Source organism: Watersipora subatra, chromosome 3 (assembly GCF_963576615.1).
Source record: "Watersipora subatra chromosome 3, tzWatSuba1.1, whole genome shotgun sequence".
Classification (NCBI taxonomy): Eukaryota; Metazoa; Bryozoa; class Gymnolaemata; order Cheilostomatida; family Watersiporidae; genus Watersipora; species Watersipora subatra.
In genome coordinates, this window is record NC_088710.1 from 73477303 (window position 1) to 73497233 (window position 19931).

The 19931-nt window shown below is 38.0% G+C and overlaps 1 protein-coding gene across 2 annotated transcripts; it reads left to right on the forward strand.

Moving 5' to 3' along the window:
- Positions 1 to 579: 579 nt before the first annotated feature.
- Positions 580 to 19296, forward strand: LOC137390136 (F-box/WD repeat-containing protein 7-like). 2 transcript variants are annotated; one of them, XM_068076406.1, is made up of 11 exons: positions 580 to 742; positions 1807 to 1981; positions 2518 to 2583; positions 3066 to 3210; positions 5135 to 5298; positions 9237 to 9392; positions 13616 to 13741; positions 13856 to 14034; positions 14353 to 14431; positions 16465 to 16655; positions 18778 to 19296. In XM_068076406.1, exons 1-11 carry the CDS (start codon positions 618 to 620, stop codon positions 18974 to 18976), a joined length of 1605 nt encoding a protein of 534 aa, XP_067932507.1. In that variant the 5' UTR covers positions 580 to 617; the 3' UTR covers positions 18977 to 19296. The 2 variants fall into 2 exon arrangements, with proteins under 2 accessions (XP_067932507.1, XP_067932508.1); XM_068076407.1 differs by lacking the exon at positions 580 to 742 and having other exon boundaries at positions 1839 to 1904.
- The last annotated feature ends 635 nt before the right edge of the window (positions 19297 to 19931 follow it).

Sequence of the window (19931 nt, forward strand, 5' to 3'; positions counted from 1 at the left end):
TTAAACCTTATTTTGATTCTGTTTCAAATCATTAAGGCATCTAGTAAATAAAGTCACTGGCTAGCCACGGTCTAATGAAATTTTAGAATAGTTTTGAAGTGAAATTATGCAAATGGTTTGAATTTCAAATAATTAGCATTAATCATTTGTCATGTTTACAAAAGAGGTCAGTCTAGAATATTTTTCAGCACTCATAATCTCAGGACTCATAATCGCATGAATTTTTAGACTTTGATTGCCTCTCGTCCTCTGATTGACTCATGAGATGAATTTCATAAGTCTTAGTAATCTCAACTAGTCTACACCATTTATCTGCTGCCTAATCTATTTTTATTATTGATTGCTTTCTTATTTTTTCACAGTTCAGCTAGGGAAATGGAGCTAACATTATAATTAAGTAACATTACTTCCCTCGTCAAAATAACAACAGTCAATTCCGTTTCTAGTGTTCCATTTTTACAAAAATAAACACTCATTATCTACTTAGGAATACATCCAATGATGCTTTTGTTCTTTTGCAATCATTCTTGTGCCAGACAAGGTAGAAACTATCTTGTTGTTTGCAGTTTGAATGATTCGCCTATGTACAGAACAAAGTCTAGCCAAAGCTTTCAGGCATGGCAGATGGTAAGGTAAATGAGAGCTTCAGCCATGCTAATATTAAGCCAAGTGAAGCAAGGAGAATTTTTGAAAGCAGCCATGATATTACCCTGAAAGGAATTAAACAGCGACCATTCAAAAGGTACTATCACAGCATTGTCTAGCTTTGTGTCTCATTTCTTATTGTAAAATGATTAGATTTTCTAACAATATGCCCTATCTAAAACTTCAACACCAACTAAGCTCGGTGGTTCTTTGCTGTAATCTTGTTATGCTATGGCTTTTCATTTGTTAACACTCGGTGAGTTAGACAACTCATAAATGTGTGCTCTGACCCAGTTGATTGTTAGTTTATAGTTGACTCTGTTTACTGGTAGTTTATACCTGACCCTGTTTACTGGTAGTTTATACCTGACCATGTTTACTGGTAGTTTATACCTGACCCTGTTTACTGGTAGTTTATACCTGACCCTGTTTACTGGTAGTTTATACCTGACCCTGTTTACTGGTAGTTTATACCTGACCCTGTTTATGGTAGTTTATACCTGACCCTGTTTACTGGTAGTTTATACCTGACCCTGTTTACTGGTAGTTTATACCTGACCCTGTTTACTGGTAGTTTACACCTGACCCTGTTTACTGGTAGTTGACACCTGACCCTGTTTACTGGTAGTTTATACCTGACCCTGTTTACTGGTAGTTTACACCTGACCCTGTTTACTGGTAGTTGACACCTGACCCTGTTTACTGGTAGTTTATACCTGACCCTGTTTACTGGTAGTTTACACCTGACCCTGTTTACTGGTAGTTGACACCTGACCCTGTTTACTGGTAGTTTATACCTGACCCTGTTTACTGGTAGTTTACACCTGACCCTGTTTACTGGTAGTTGACACCTGACCCTGTTTACTGGTAGTTGACACCTGACCCTGTTTACTGGTAGTTTACACTGTATGGAATAGTCGGCTCTGGGCTGGCTGATCATAACTTACTTATCTTTCCTTCATGTAATATTCAATAGCTGATGCTTCAACATTCTCAGCCTTCAGATGAGTCCCACTGTCGGCTTAATGGAGACCTTAATGGAGACCTTAATGGAGACCTTGCGCACTTTCATGTGGAAATGTATTAGTCTTTCTTTATCTAGCTTGAAGTAGTCTATTGCTCCTCTCACTCCTCCTGTATCCCTAGTCAATTTCGATGCAGAGACTCGAGTGAACACTCTCAGGAGAATTGTGTTACTAGAGGCTATTCATTGGAGTCCGCTAGGGAGGAACGGATCCCACGCCGCACCGCTAGCTTAGGTAAAAGCTGGAGTTTGAGCTTCGATAGCAACAAGAAATCGCTTGTCCCTCCACAGCAGTTCAGATCACAGCGAAATGTATGTTGGCTGTGCCAGCTATCTGCTTTTGAGGATTAATCCATGATGTATTCTGTTTTTAATAGTTGGTTTTGACTTAGTGTTTCTTTTCTCAGGAATGTAGAGCACGCCTGTCATTTGGTTATCAAAGGTTTGTTTTACTGGCAACCTTGGTGCACTCACCAAATTCATATCCATCTAATGAGTTCTGTTTGCTAGCTAATCAGCTACACACAATACGATAAGCTTGCAGGATGTATCATAAGTCTTGTGGACTAGGAGAAAGTTCTTCTTATTTGAATCGGTGCTGAAAACACTCTGGGTGTAATGTTTACATAGAATGCACTCAGCCAATAGGTTGTGATTTTACTAATGATTGATGTAGCCATTATATTATACAAGGTTAACTTTTCAAGACCCTTTCTTAAATCTATAATTGTGCGCTTACAATATTCCAGAGTGTACTATTGCCATCGCTTTTTTGTGACTTGAGCAACGGTTAGTGCAACCATTCATTTTTTAGATGTATTGCAACTATAAGTTGTCTTCCCTTGTAGCGTATCCGAGAATGGTTTAGTGTGTTCAGCGAAGTTCAGAAGAATTTAATGCTCAATGACCTTCTGGTAGGTGCTAATTACTATTTTCTACATTCCTGCGAGTTTTTGAATACTCTCCTGTGTATTGTTCCAAACACTCAATATTCAGCGTTGACTCTGCCAATGATGCACATAACAAACTACAAATAATATACACATAATACATTGCCTTATGTATTCTATGTACTACCGTAATACCATCGAAATAAATAGTCTCATCTGGTTGTTTGTTTGAATCAAGACATTTCTCAGAAGCATTCTGTAGATTCTAGCTTTAGCCCAGAGGTTAAGGCAATCAAATGCTTGAGGTTCCTGTCTTACAAAAGGATGGATATTCATGGTGCTACGAGCAGCACCTGATCATTAATACTGCTGTACTGGTGGCTTTCCTGGCATTTTGGGAAAAAAATGCTTCTAATTTCTGTTTTTATAAATGTGTATCTTGCCAACACACCATTTATCTATTAAATGCATCACGCCAGAATGCCTCGTATTGTGTTCCGTTGCAGGAGATGTGTAACCTCCCCCAGATGCATCTGCTTTCTATTAGGTTGGAAGGAAACCTTCATTTAAAATGTCCTCCTAACTGCATGGATTGGATGTCTTGGCTTCCCCAACCAATCGCTTCCAAGATATTCTCATACCTTGACCCAGGTAGACTATACCTTTACTCTGATAGAATATACCTTGACCCAGGTAGAATGTACCTTGACTCAGGTAGAATATACCTTGACCCAGGTAGAATATACCTTGACCCAGGTAGAATATACCTTGACCCAGGTAGAATACTAAGGTTGCTCTCCTTGACCCAGGTAGAATATACCTTGACCCAGGTAGAATACTAAGGTTTCTCTCCTTGACCCAGGTAGAATACTAAGATTGCTCTTCTTGATCCAGGTAGAATACTAAGGTTCCTCTCGTGTCAGTAATAAATGGAGTGGCATTGCGAACTTTTTATCTTTCGACTTGATCATTTTAAATCATTTGTCTTATAGTGTTTTTACCAAGCTTTAGTCATATGTTAGTCAGTGAATCCTTTTCCTGAGAATTGACATAAATGTCTTACTTTTTCCATGGGCAAACGAAACTTATGCCGCTTTTGAAAGAAATTAATAAAGCTGTTGCTTAATATCACAGGTAAAGGATATCACTGATATTAAACCATAACTGTCACAAACACCTTTTATCGTATTTATTAGGTAAATCAGACACGCTGATTCCGATTTTGTACTCAAAATAAAGATTAGTTCACTAACCTTCAAAGTCATTTAGGCTTTTTTAAAGCATTTCAATGTCCGTTTCGAAAACAACACACTCAGCATTACAAGCTCCGCCCATAAATATGTGACGAAACCTAGCTTTTTCAGGAACGGAAGTTAGGAATGTTTAGTCCGATTTAGAATAATAGAGATGGGTGTCTTAAAACCCATTATTATCTAAATCCAGCCTGTAAAATAATTTCAGTTTTTTATGATAGGTATATAAACTATTTAAAATTGCTCGTAGGTTGTTACATGATGTTTGAATGGGCTGAACGCCGAGAAAAATGAGCTCAAAAAGCGCGGTTTTATCACAAGCTAGCGTTGTTATCGCGCTTTTTTAAATATGCAATGCTAAATAGCTTATCTACCTTTCAGAAAAGACTGATATTATTTTTAAGGCTGAATTTAGATATTAATGGATTTTAAAACACCCATCTCTATTATTCTAAATCGGTCTAAACATTCCTACGTAACTTCTGTTCCTAAAAAGCTAGGTTACGTCACGTATTTATGGGCGGAGCTTGTCATGCCGATCGTGTTGTTTTCAAGACCGATATTAAACCGCTGTAAAAAAGCCTTCATTACTCTGAAAGTTAGTGGACTACTCTTTATTTTGAGTACAAAATCGGAATCAGCGTGTCTGATTTACCTAGTAAATACGATAAAAGTTGTTCGTGACAGTTATGGTTTAAGTCTTAAATATTGTTGACAATGTATTTTTCTGTGAGCTACGGTGTGAAACGATTATCTGAGGGTGCATTGCGTTGTGCCATAAGCTGAAGAATTACAACAATGCGATGACTACTAAAATGGATTGAGGAGAAACAAGTTAGTGTGCAACTTGACGTTCTAAACGGAAATCTAGAAATTTTTTAAATGATCAATGGGGCTCAATGATCCTTTGACTGATCAATATGATAATAGCTAAGATGCACTAGTGACGTAAACGCTGAAGACTTTGAATACAATGAGAAGTGATAGTTATAGTAGCTCGGGCGATGATAAAGTAACGCGCATAGCAACATGGTGTAAGGATTGAACGATTGAAGTGGTGCTTGTTTCTCGTTAATAATAATCTGAAAGCGTTTTTCCTCAAATTTTCATCATTTATGTTAGGTATTTTGCTGATTGTAAGGGTCTGGGCTGTTTGTATGTACTAAGTAATACAATTATTTGCGTGGCGAGGTCGCTGCCAGAAGATTCCTTCGACCACGTATGCTACGTCAGCATAGCTCATTCTAACGCAATACTGCTTATTATTGTTGAATTCAAGCAGTCGCACCGTTGCACTGTTTTATCCCATAATTCTCATCTAGTCAGCCTCTGTCAGGCTTCACGCTGCTGCTGGAGCTGGTATGAGATCTCTCATGACAGACAACTTTGGAAGTCTCTTAGCCACAGGAAGTGCTATACCCTCAGTCCATCGCTGCTTAATGATCTTATTGCCAAGCATACGTCTAGCGACAGCAAATGTGTAGAGGTATTTATTATGCTCATTTAGTGTATAGGAATGTATGCTATGAATAGGGATCTGTGTATGTTACTCCTATGTCATAACTGCCGTATATTTGAGCAAATATTCTTAGAAGAATAGATTTTAGAGCTCAAGCAGCAATAAACACTTCAAGTAACATTAAAACGAAGCATTATAGAAATCTATGTAAAAATTTGGAAACCAAAACTACGGAAGACTAAATTAATAACATTCAGTAAAAAGTTTTTATTTCTCTTTAGCAATATGCATGTTTGGTAGTAGAGTGAGTGGCAGAAATATGCAGAGTAGCCAGCTCTAACTTATAAACTCATAGTCGATAAAACATAAATTAACTTACTATGTATTTTGATTATTTCTACCTTTTATAATTTTTACTAAATCTTTGCTGTATCAAGACAAATATTTGCTCAACTTTTATGTCGTATGTTACAAAGTCAATGCATGACTGCATATACCAAGTGTGTACAATGCATGACTGTATATACCAAGTGTGTACAATGCAAGACTGTATATACCAAGTGTGTACAATGCATGACTGTATATACCAAGTGTGTACAATGCATGACTGTATATACCAAGTGTGTACAATGCATGATTGCATATACCAAGTGTGTACAACACATGTGATAACTCACAGTACACCCCACTGTAAAACCTTTATTTGAATGCCATGACGCTCAATTTTTCAACCCTTCCCTTAGAGTGGCGCTTTCTTAGAGGTGGCATTTGAATAAAGGGTGGCGTTGTATTTTTCAAACACCTCGTCAGAATTTTGATAAGATAAATTTAACCCTTTCACGGGCGAATTGAACATCGCCTAGAATTTGTACTCCTTCTGGCGGTGCGACATTAATCCTTTTTGATGCAAAAAAGTTGCTAACTCACCTCAAACTTGTCATAAACATCTAAATGAATTATCTAAACGAGGAAGCTGATACATGTCTCTACCAGTTGATATCTATTGCTTGCAATCAACCTATGACGATCTTATACCCTGCGTTGCAATTTGTTGGAGCTTTAAAGTTTTGCATTTCGTTTTAAATTTGAAGGCATATTCTTATTTTATAACAATATTTAACTAGGTTGCATAAAACTGCGCTCATCAATATGGTTTGCTACAGTTTGCAACCAATACTGGCTTTTATGTGCAATACAACGAGTTAAGAGCGTTGATCCATTGTAAGCTGAGTTCAGAATACTGCAATCATGCTACCAAATAATCTTCTGTATATATAAATCTCAAAGTTTGTTGTTTGATGTGTTCATCTATAGCTATTAAAATTTAGGAATGAAAGATCCGCTTCATGCTGGATTTGATCTCGAAATCTCTCATTCACCAGGCAATAACCTAACCAATTAAGCTACGTGGGATGCAATGGATTCATTAGACGATATGAGTCGTTATGTCAGTTGAAATGCGTATAGCACTCTGCGTGTGCGCAGATGCAGTGTACGCAAATTGGTCGTTGGCAATGTGCCAGGCTAATGGCAAGTGGCAGGCAACTACATTACCTGCCACTGTGTATAAGCTGTTTTTAATACCTGTGCAACGTCGCGCATTAGACGAGTACGCTATAAATCTGCAATTTTATAAGTTGAATAATAATAATCTATCAACTTCTACAAATATATATTCAAGAGCAAGTGACATAAATAAACCCTAATTATAATACACGCAGAAGCAAAAATTAACATTTTTGAAACAAAAATATTTGCATTGTTTGCTCGGCCGGTTGCGTTCTGATTGTTGCTTCTGTATGGAGCCATTTCATCATCTTCTAGCTGTTCAATACCTCCTACAGTGTCTGCTGACTTGAACTCTTCCTTTGCACAGCCAAACTAGTCGGTATTAGCCTCTAAACAGTTTTTTAGCAGAGCAAAACTTTTACGCGCTGCTATTTGAAAAACTTTTCGCAAAAATATTGATAAAGTTTTAGCCGGACCCGTGCTTAGCACAAGTCATCTAATTGCTAAAACGTTTTTCACATACATCGAAGTATCAAGACCGCGTTAAACAAGGAACTACTATTAGCCTGATACAGTTACTAATCTTTTCCACTATTATTTCTACAGTTACTAATTTGTTGCAATCAAAGTGTTTAACGGAAAACCTAAAGACTTGGAGTTGAAAAGCAGACTTAGATATGAACAGAAAAAACTAGCGACTCAATTTTTATTGATTTAGTATTAATTGTTATTGATGTAATCGAGTCATTATTGGCACATTTTTATGGCCACTTCTTTACTGATCACTTGCTATTATGGCTACATTAAGATCAAGAATGTCAAATAGTGGTGGTCAAATAGAAGTGGAGTTCAAATAGGAGTGGAGTTCAAATCGAAGTGGCATTTAAGTAGAGGTTTTACGGTATGTAGTCTCAAATGGCTATTGTTGAATTTTAGTAGAACACAGTAGGTATGTGTGTTCTATGTTCTAGTAGGTTTATGATGTATACTTTATATAACTTATAAATACAATATAATGTCTTATAGTACCTGCTCCAATTGCTGTCAGGCTATTGTGCACTACAGCTATTTAGTCTGATATAGCTGGCGATGCTGACATCATACATAGCATAATAGTTTCCTTCTATACATTTATTGCATAAATGTAATTAACTCTAGATAATCAGGTTAATGAATAGCTCTGTAAATTCTATAGCAAGTTTCACTGTATTTCTTTTACACTCACATTTTGTTTAAGATTTCCTTGAGTTTGCTACTGTTCTATGCATTGCATCTGTAGTAATGATATTCTACTGTTCTATGCATTGCATCTGTAGTAATGATATTCTACTGTTCTATGGATTGCATCTGTAGTAATGATATTCTACTGTTCTATGCATTGCGTCTGTAGTAATGATATTCTACTGTTCTATGGATTGCATCTGTAGTAATGATATTCTACTGTTCTATGCATTGCGTCTGTAGTAATGATATTCTACTGTTCTATGCATTGCGTCTGTAGTAATGATATTCTACTGTTCTATGCATTGCGTCTGTAGTAATGATATTCTACTGTTCTATGCATTGCATCTGTAGTAATGATATTCTACTGTTCTATGGATTGCATCTGTAGTAATGATATTCTACTGTTCTATGGATTGCGTCTGTAGTAATGATATTCTGCTGTTCTATGGATTGCATCTGTAGTAATGTTATTCTACTGTTCTATGGATTGCATCTGTAGTAATGATATTCTACTGTTCTATGGATTGCATCTGTAGTAATGATATGCTACTGTTCTATGCATTGCGTCTGTAGTAATGATATTCTACTGTTCTATGGATTGCATCTGTAGTAATGATATGCTACTGTTCTATGCATTGCGTCTGTAGTAATGATATTCTACTGTTCTATGCATTGCGTCTGTAGTAATGATATTCTACTGTTCTATGCATTGCGTCTGTAGTAATGATATTCTACTGTTCTATGGATTGCATCTGTAGTAATGATATTCTGCTGTTCTATGCATTGCATCTGTAGTAATGATATTCTACTGTTCTATGCATTGCGTCTGTAGTAATGATATTCTACTGTTCTATGCATTGTATCTGTAGTAATGATATTCTACTGTTCTATGGATTGCATCTGTAGTAATGATATTCTACTGTTCTATGGATTGCGTCTGTAGTAATGATATTCTGCTGTTCTATGGATTGCATCTGTAGTAATGTTATTCTACTGTTCTATGGATTGCATCTGTAGTAATGATATTCTACTGTTCTATGGATTGCATCTGTAGTAATGATATGCTACTGTTCTATGCATTGCGTCTGTAGTAATGATATTCTACTGTTCTATGGATTGCATCTGTAGTAATGATATGCTACTGTTCTATGCATTGCGTCTGTAGTAATGATATTCTACTGTTCTATGCATTGCATCTGTAGTAATGATATTCTGTTTTCTTTTTATTTTAGTGGAAAAAAGTCTTTGCTGAGCAATATCATATATCAAGTAATTGGCGACGAGGTCGTTGTTTTATAAAAGTATTCGAAGGTCACACGGAGTGCATTTCTTGTGTCCAGTTTGATGACAAGAGAATCGTGTCTGGGTCGTGGGACACCACTATCAAAGTAAGTACAGTTTATATCACATACATATGACACTATAGATTTGGCTGGCAGCAGCGTCTGTTTTGTTTCACTAAAACCCCTTTTGTGTCAACTATTAAGTTTAGTATGCTGTGATGTCATTGTGATTATTTAAGCTACACCCTTAGCGGGTGGGTGCACACCCTTAGCGGGTGGGTGCATACCTTAGTGGTTGGGTGCACACCCTAAGCGGGTGGGTGCATACCTTAGCGGGCGGGTGCACACCCTTAGCGGGTGGGTGCACACCCTTAGCGGGTGGATGCACACCCCCAATTCCTACAATTTCCATAAATGCGATTGTTTAAGGATGAACTTAAACAAATTTTTAGTAAATTTTATCAGAAAGTGTCAAATTTTTCTATCACTTGCAGTTGTTGTGTATGTTTGAGAGGATGTTTGACACTCGATCACGGTTAAAACACTAAGAAGAAAAGTACATACCAAATGATGTCACTAGTTTCTGTAGTTGATATGAGGTATTGGGCTCAAGTTGCAGCGTTACGCGTCTTTCTTCTACAAGTTTCTCTGTAACTAAAGATATGATAGAGGTACTTTCGCTTCGTCTGAGCGTTTTAATTGCCATCAAATTTTGTTTATTTCAATCTTAAAACAATATGGGAGTCAGATCGCTTCAAACACCAACATTATGGGAGTCAGATCGCTTCAAACACCAACATTATGGGAGTCAGATCGCTTCAAACACCAACAATATGGGAGTCAGATCGCTTCAAACACCAACATTATGGGAGTCAGATCGCTTCAAACACCAACATTATGGGAGTCAGATCGCTTCAAACACCAACATTATGGGAGTCAGATCGCTTCAAACACCAACATTATGGGAGTCAGATCGCTTCAAACACCAACATTATGGGAGTCAGATCGCTTCAAACACCAACATTATGGGAGTCAGATCGCTTCAAACACCAACATTATGGGAGTCAGATCGCTTCAAACACCAACATTATGGGAGTCAGATCGCTTCAAACACCATCATTATGGGAGTCAGATCGCTTCAAACACCAACATTATGGGAGTCAGATCGCTTCAAACACCATCATTATGGGAGTCAGATCGCTTCAAACACCAACATTATGGGAGTCAGATCGCTTCAAACACCAACATTATGGGAGTCAGATCGCTTCAAACACCAACATTATGGGAGTCAGATCGCTTCAAACACCAACATTATGGGAGTCAGATCGCTTCAAACACCAACATTATGGGAGTCAGATCGCTTCAAACACCAACATTATGGGAGTCAGATCGCTTCAAACACCAACATTATGGGAGTCAGATCGCTTCAAACACCATCATTATGGGAGTCAGATCGCTTCAAACACCAACATTATGGGAGTCAGATCGCTTCAAACACCAACATTATGGGAGTGAGATCGCTTCAAACACCAACATTATGGGAGTGAGATCGCTTCAAACACCAACATTATGGGAGTCAGATCGCTTCAAACACCAACATTATGGGAGTGAGATCGCTTCAAACACCAACATTATGGGAGTCAGATCGCTTCAAACACCAACATTATGGGAGTCAGATCGCTTCAAACACCAACATTATGGGAGTCAGATCGCTTCAAACACCAACATTATGGGAGTCAGATCGCTTCAAACACCAACATTATGGGAGTCAGATCGCTTCAAACACCATCATTATGGGAGTCAGATCGCTTCAAACACCAACATTATGGGAGTCAGATCGCTTCAAACACCAACATTATGGGAGTGAGATCGCTTCAAACACCAACATTATGGGAGTGAGATCGCTTCAAACACCAACATTATGGGAGTCAGATCGCTTCAAACACCAACATTATGGGAGTGAGATCGCTTCAAACACCAACATTATGGGAGTCAGATCGCTTCAAACACCAACATTATGGGAGTGAGATCGCTTCAAACACCAACATTATGGGAGTCAGATCGCTTCAAACACCAACATTATGGGAGTCAGATCGCTTCAAACACCAACATTATGGGAGTCAGATCGCTTCAAACACCAACATTATGGGAGTCAGATCGCTTCAAACACCAACATTATGGGAGTCAGATCGCTTCAAACACCATCATTATGGGAGTCAGATCGCTTCAAACACCAACATTATGGGAGTCAGATCGCTTCAAACACCAACATTATGGGAGTGAGATCGCTTCAAACACCAACATTATGGGAGTGAGATCGCTTCAAACACCAACATTATGGGAGTCAGATCGCTTCAAACACCAACATTATGGGAGTGAGATCGCTTCAAACACCAACATTATGGGAGTCAGATCGCTTCAAACACCAACATTATGGGAGTCAGATCGCTTCAAACACCAACATTATGGGAGTCAGATCGCTTCAAACACCAACATTATGGGAGTCAGATCGCTTCAAACACCAACATTATGGGAGTGAGATCGCTTCAAACACCATCATTATGGGAGTCAGATCGCTTCAAACACCAACATTATGGGAGTCAGATCGCTTCAAACACCAACATTATGGGAGTCAGATCGCTTCAAACACCAACATTATGGGAGTCAGATCGCTTCAAACACCATCATTATGGGAGTCAGATCGCTTCAAACACCAACATTATGGGAGTCAGATCGCTTCAAACACCAACATTATGGGAGTCAGATCGCTTCAAACACCAACATTATGGGAGTCAGATCGCTTCAAACACCATCATTATGGGAGTCAGATCGCTTCAAACACCAACATTATGGGAGTCAGATCGCTTCAAACACCAACATTATGGGAGTCAGATCGCTTCAAACACCAACATTATGGGAGTCAGATCGCTTCAAACACCAACATTATGGGAGTCAGATCGCTTCAAACACCAACATTATGGGAGTCAGATCGCTTCAAACACCATCATTATGGGAGTCAGATCGCTTCAAACACCAACATTATGGGAGTCAGATCGCTTCAAACACCAACATTATGGGAGTCAGATCGCTTCAAACACCAACATTATGGGAGTCAGATCGCTTCAAACACCAACATTATGGGAGTCAGATCGCTTCAAACACCAACATTATGGGAGTCAGATCGCTTCAAACACCAACAATCACAAGTGATAAAAAAATGCCGATACTTTCTGATAAAATCTACTGAAGATTTTGCGTAAGTTGGTCCTTAAGGGATGATTTGAGAAAGAAGCCTGTATTTATTTAAAAGTTGACTTGCAACAAAATTCACATTACAGTTATTTGGTGTCAAAAGATTCACCATGTCTTACCCTGTTGTAGGTGCTAAATATGTGGAAATGTGATTGCAAGCTCCTGAAAGCTCAAAAACGAAAAGCCGCCATAGATTGGAATCTGTTTATTTCTCTGACGTAGCCATTACAGTTGGTTATTGTCTTGTCACATGATGTTCTCCCGTGAATTGAAATGCCAAGTGCTCAATAGTGCTTGGCATATTGAGCACTTGGCAACTAGTGCTCAATATAAAACTAATTGTAGCACTAGTTTATGACAAACACTTCGGGTTTTACCGGAAAGCCCGTATCAAACATGGATGCTCCCTACTTTACGGTTTTGTTTCGGCTTGATCTAATCAAGTCGTAGTCTGATCATGTGACCCAATACTTCGCAAATAATTTTTGCAGCACTTTTCGATAATCACAGGTGACCAACAGGCTCGTCATGATTATCAGACAATGATATGTATTCCTTCGAGCTAAGGTTAAACAATTAAGCGATTTTTTACGGTAAGTTATAAGATACTAGTGCTAAAAGTGACAGCATTACGATGACGATAAAACAGACGCGTAAGAACAATAGACATGGTTTTATTGAATGCGTGAAGTATATTTGTGTTAATATTTCAACGAATGAGGTTGCATTAAAGTGTAAACAAAAATCGTCTTGTAACAACTACGTCCCTTTTGAGCCGTTTTGGAAAGAGAATCCAAACTACGGCGGTCTCGTGTGGCTGCGATTAACTGTTCGTTTTTGATCTTTTAAGAGCTTGTAATCACATTCCCATATATTTTGCACCTACAACACAACAGAGTAAGACATGGTGAATCTTCTGATACCAAATAACTGTAATGTGAAGTTTGACTTTACGCCAGTCAACCTTTAAAGAAAATTGCCTAAATGGTCTGACTAGTTATATGCAGAGCCGCGTAGCTGGCTGACTTGGACTCAGCATCTCATTGCCTAAACTAATCAGTGTAATCTGCACGCAGGTTTGGAACATACGCTCCAACTCAGTCATGCTGTCTCAGACCCTAACTGGTCATTCTCAGACCGTTCGCTGCCTTCATCTTTCTGATGGCCGTCTCGTCAGCGGCTCCAATGACTCCACTCTCAAGGTAAAGACGATGTGCAGTTCTCCTTGCAGGTGGCAGTCTGTTCTCTTGTTTTTCAATTGTTCTTCCTTCTATCGCTACTTCTCATTGGTAAGAATGTTGCAATGTTCCAAGTAGGTGTGGGACCTGGATGGCAAAGCTGGTTGGTCAAGCATAGCTTGTAAGGCTACAATGGTTGGACACACAGATTCTGTGCGCTGCCTGGACGTGAATGGTGATCGGGTTATTAGTGGCTCCTATGACAACAATCTCAAAGTCTGGGATATTCTCACAGGCCAGTGTATGCAGACACTCAGGTTTGTGTCCGCTTGATGATCTCTTCGATTTTGCGTTGATCTTTTGCAGCTCACTGATCTGATGGTTTATCCACGCATTAATTTCCTATATTTGTATAGAGGCTTAGTTTGTCTTAACTAACTCTTTAGGCGGCTTTTTACAGTCTTAAAGGATAGCTTCTGTTATCTTGACATCAACTACTACGTGTACTACTACTGCAACATTTAAAGATTGAATTCTATTGTAAGACTTTGGCTAATTTTCTGCTGAGTAATGAGGCACAATGTTTGGTTGCAATAATTGTTGATTAACTTCCTTCACATGCTTGTTGAATACAGCGGACACTCTGGCAAGGTCTTGTGTGTGCAATCTGATGAAGAGAAAATAATATCTGGCTCATCTGACACTTGCATTAAGGTGAGTTCCCTACCTCTTTGGATTTACTGCGTGAATTTCACGTAAAACAATAATTCACACGAACTTTCAAGTAGCACCTATTACACTAGGTGTAGTGCACTGATTCAGCCTCGCTGTTAGCTACTATTCCTATCAGACCTGTAGCTATAGATAGAGCAGTTATGAACCGGTAATTGCTGTTGTATGACATCCCAAATAATAAAAGTACCTACTTTTACAAATACTAAAATGAACAGGAGTTAAGGAATAATGGAGATTATACCTGCTAATTTAGGCACACATCTTGGTTTATTAGTAGAGTGGGGTTAAGACCGGCATGTCTGGGATATTTATTATTTTCTATCAGCTTGCAGTGGAGATTTTCAACACAAATCGCTAGACTGCTTTCACAACAATCTATGAATGTGTTTATTGAGGGCAATTATCCTTAATGCATGCGAGGGAGCGTTGCTGAGTTTCCAATCAGATGGGTGTATGAGAGGTTGGTTCTCAGGCACCAAACAGAGTTTTGAAATCAAATATTTTTGGCGATCTTGCGGAGTGCACGGAGCATAAGCGTATAAAGTTTGCATGAGATCAGCCAAAAAATGTGGAAACTTGATGACTAGCGTTTACGCAGACTAACGGACAGACAGACACGCACACATGTAATGACAAAGTAGGATTTATTCATAGAGATATGCTGAGTTGCAAAGAACATACAAAGACATGGTAACACGTGTGACAGATGCGCTGTAACACACTCTTTGTAAGATATTACAGTTGTGACACACTCTTTGTAAGATACTACAGCTAGGACACACTCTTTGTAAGATACTACAGTTGTGACACACTCTTTGTGAGATACTACAGTTGTGACACACTTTTGTAAGATACTACAGCTGGGACACACTCTTTGTAAGATACTACAGCTGGGACACACTCTTTGTAAGATACTACAGTTGTGACACACTTTTGTAAAATACTACAGTTGTGACACACTCTATGTAAGATACTACAGTTGTGACACACTCTTTGTAAGATACTACAGTTGTGGCACACGTTTTGTAAAATACTACAGTTCTGGATGAAGGAGGAACGCCTTGCCTGCAACCAGAACCTTTTTGTTTCACTTTCATTATATTTATGGTTTCAGGTTATGTAGGGTTTCCTAAGCATATTTATGCTCGGCATAGCATACTCTTGCTGTAGGTGTTTGTAATTATAGTATCGCAATTATGCAACCGAAATAGCGGATATGTGTTCCCTATAGATGTATGTTTAATATACATCGTCAATTCAAACACAAATCGCATCTCGTGTACCAAAGCAAACGTGACATGAATTTTTAAGTTTCTCTAAAGCAAATTTTCAGGGCAACCTTTTTGTATAAATAATAAAGCCATTCATTCAGTGCATCATTTAAGGCTCGGTTGTGAGACAGTAAATCTGATTCTGAATAAATGACAATACCAGCTGGATTCATCTCAACATGGAAAATTGCTCCATTATATCACTACTTTTACTAGTTGTTGCTTCTGGAACACAGCATTTCAGGTTTATTTATTCCTATAGTGAGTTCAGTTGAGCCATTCTCTTATTACTGTGGTGCCTTTTTATACAGTCCTTCCACAACTGTGGTGTAATGCTCAGAGCCACATATCCAGCCATGCCTTTGCACAAAGGTAAAGGCAGGAGGTAAAGGTGAAAAGGAGAAGGAAAAGCCCCTCCTTTCATCATGGAGGGCTTTCATCATTCATCATGATGAGCAACTAGATGAAGTATCTAAATGAGGCACTGATTCATTAAAAAAATTTCAATTTTGCAATTTACACACCGCAAACTACAATAATAAAAAAAATATAGTCACTGTCTCGTGTTGCGCAACTAACTGAAAACATCTCATTTTCTATTTAGCGGTTGGCTGAAGGCTACATTATTCAAGTTCAAATAATGGTAGTCTGGCTACGAAGGTGCGACCAGCAGTTTTAGGGGTGAGTGTTTGTCTAATCGCTATTCCGATACACTGTTTATATCGGTTGCCTCATTCACAGGTTTGGACATACGATGGCCAGTGTATAAGCACCATGAATGGTCACACCGATGCTGTCACTTCCCTTCAATTTGATTCCAAGCGCATCATTAGTGGCTCATTTGATTGGACGATAAAATTTTGGGATCTGACCGGAACTTGTATTAGGACAATTGATTGGATATCTTCGGAAGGACATACGCAAATCATCAGGTGGGTAGGATAAAAACCTATTTTTTGTCTAGAAATGTAAAGCTAAGGTGTTATTTTCATCATATTTTGAACCTTTTGGAGAAGATAGCCTGGATCAAGTCAGCATATCAGAATACTCTTCACCCTTTCCTTTTATCTCTTCACAAATAATTTTAGCCATTTGTTTGTCAAATGTGTAATTCTTTGAACTGGATCACTAAAACTATGTCTGTAGTCAAAAAATTGGTTTTTAAAATTGTAGTTATTTTAAGCTTTAAGTTTCTTCATCACAGTAATGTCAAACCTGTCGATCACTGCCAAACCTGTTGAGCAATGATATAAACCCCCCACAGGATAGGCGACGGCTATCATATGGGCGGGGTTTAATGATCGAGCTCTGTTAGGATTGTGCTAGCCTGGGTTTTAGGGCTAACATAGTTCTCGTGGGGCGGTCCCGTTACCTTGTTAGGTTTTTGGGTCTAAATTTTTATTGCCTATATGCCTCGATCGCGAATAATACCTGATTTCTGGTTAGTAGTACAAAACAACGAAACCCGTAACCAGCAAACACATAATCCCTCTTTCCCTCTTCAATTTTAGCGATATACTAGGATCCATGGAAAATAAAACATTTCCAATTACCTATTTTTACCAGATTTGAGATTGGTAGAGGTCGTAGTATATGCTTAAAGTTAAATATAATTACCCGAAATCACCCGAACAACGTCCTTTTTTCCCTAGTCTTTGATTAATATTTTGCCACCCCTAATATAAAATGACAAGGTCTTTTCCAAATTCCTGTCATTAAGATCTGTATTGGTGAATCATGGATATGCATTGATAGACTGATTTCATTCATAACAATTTGTAGTGTTATTTCAGTATTAACTTTATTATGCTGTAAGGTATATACACAGTTTCAGCTGTGCTTCAGCCATCAGTTTCAGCTGTGCTTCCAACAAATTCAAACACAAGTACGTACGCTGACCAACTCACAGATTTGTTAGGTATGAACATTTTTTAAATACTACAATAAAAGTACCATGAAATTAGTTTGCCATAGGTGCAACAAACCTTAAACCTTGATGTTGGCAGACATTTGTGGCGGACAACAGATCTGAGCCTTTTTGCAATAGGGAGCTAGAAGCTTTTTGCTTGGTAACAGAGCATCTGTGGTTTAATAAGTGTAAATAATTTGATGCGTTATGGCTGTTTTCCTAATAGAACAGTCAAGACATTGGATATGATAGCCGCAACTTTTAGTGAATTGGCATATCAACAAATGAGGGATATCGTTTAACTAGTACAGCCGAAGGAGCAGCCATGGTACATTGGTTAGGATGTGTGATTATGATCAGTAGGTCATAGGTTCGAGTCATTAGGACCATTGGTGGTGTTAGGACGGGCATCATCGATCATCGATGCTAAAAAGGTAGTGTGGTAGTAATTGTTTTTCAGTGATGAATTTGCTTAAGCAGAAATGGTCAAATTTCTCACGTTCATTTACATTATATTCTAGTCATGTATAATTTTTGATGATTTATAAATAGATGCTAGCGATCAGCTTCATGATCTCGTCACGAGTGCATATCATCGAATAATCCAAAATTATAGCTAATACTGCGGATTGTTAAATAATGCTGATGTTGTCGTTGAGTTGACTCTCAATGATATTGAGAGCTGACTATATCCTAAAAACCAAACTTTTTGATTTGATGAGTAAAGGTTGGAATTATATATTAAGTTTTCATTCTACATGTACATCAGTGATGTGTAGCTTTCATTTAAAGTTTGCTTGAATGGTTTTTCAAAGACCCACCAATTACACTTCAGGTGCAACTTGCACCCTTTTTCTCATTGTATGATGATTCTAGCTTCTTTTTTCTCATCACTTCTCATATTCAATCATATTATCTGACTCACACTCTGTATCAACCTTCCATTCACCTTTCATGTATTCATTTGTGAAGATCAATCATATTATCTGACTCACACTCTGTATCAACCTTCCATTCACCTTTCATGTATTCATTTGTGAAGATCAATCATATTATCTGACTCACACTCTGTATCAACCTTCCATTCACCTTTCATGTATTCATTTGTGGAGATCAAATGATCAACACATTACATTTGTCTTCAGGTGTATACAGGCTGATGGTCGAAGGCTTGTAAGTGGTTCAGATGATAAGACCATAAAGGTATGGAGCCTGGAAACGGGTAAAAGGCTTGTAACACTTCGCTCTCACGGAGGAGGGATAACATGCTTGCAGTTCAGCGACACCAAAATTGTTTCAGGCTCATATGACAAACGAGTACTACTTTGGGATTTTGCAATATAGTTTTGTACTCGATTAGGCAGTTTCACATATCTCCTCACTTAATGCCAAAGGGTATATTTTTCCTGAATTTTCTGCAGTAGCCATTTTACGAGTTTGCAACTGAGTTGCTAATTCAGTGACAAACATTATTGCTGTACAGTATAAAAATGTTTCATATTGTTATACTGTACAGCGAGTACAGTATAAAAATGTTTCATATGCACAATGCCAATATTGATGTAGTTTTGTACAAGACAGTTTTTTATTGTACAGTGCATGAATTACCTATTAGGCTTGTACAGTACTCAATTTGCAGTTGTATAATACACAGTCATTTATTATCTGTTTTATTTTACAGAAGAATGCAATTTGTTATATGATATGGTGTTAATCGTTTTACACCAGCAGAATCAAATGATCAATTAGCCCTCTGCTTTAATTAATCAATTTGCCCTTGCTGACTTTTTTGTATTTACATATAATGACTTGGTTTGTAACCTACGTATACATATACCCCGCAATCATACTCCTATTATACGTTGCTCATATAGATTCATACCTTTACCATCATTCTTTGCCACTGTCATAATAGTCTTTTGTATCCACATGTCTGTTTCAAAAGCTTTTTGTCAACGTTTACTTTCAACATATACCTTTTTTAAACATGTCTGCATGTTAGTGTTTTTTTCATAAATTATGTGATACGAAGTGGAAAGTTTTAATTTCCTAGTCATCTTAATACAGACATACTGTATTTTCTAAGTAATGTGTATAAAGAGTGCATGGTTTCTATAAAAAAAAACTAATGTAGCAAGCGTGATTAACAACATTATATGTATCTGGGATCAATTACGGTCATGGGGTCATATTATGACTCATATTCTGGAGCTATATATTCAGGATCATGTAGTCTAGCATCATTTAGTCCTGGGGCATATCTTCTGGGGTCGTGTAATTCATGGTCGTTTAGTTCAGG

What these genes read in the sequence shown, in the direction of transcription:
- LOC137390136 (XM_068076406.1), top strand. Translation starts at nt 618, where the DNA reads ATGGCAGATGGTAAGGTAAATGAGAGCTTCAGCCATGCTAATATTAAG. An exon ending in ATTCTCATACCTTGACCCAG is followed by an intron (nt 3,211 to 5,134) that starts GTAGACTATACC and finishes ATTCTCATCTAG; the next exon opens with TCAGCCTCTGTCAGGCTTCA. An exon ending in CATCTGACACTTGCATTAAG is followed by an intron (nt 14,432 to 16,464) that starts GTGAGTTCCCTA and finishes CCTCATTCACAG; the next exon opens with GTTTGGACATACGATGGCCA.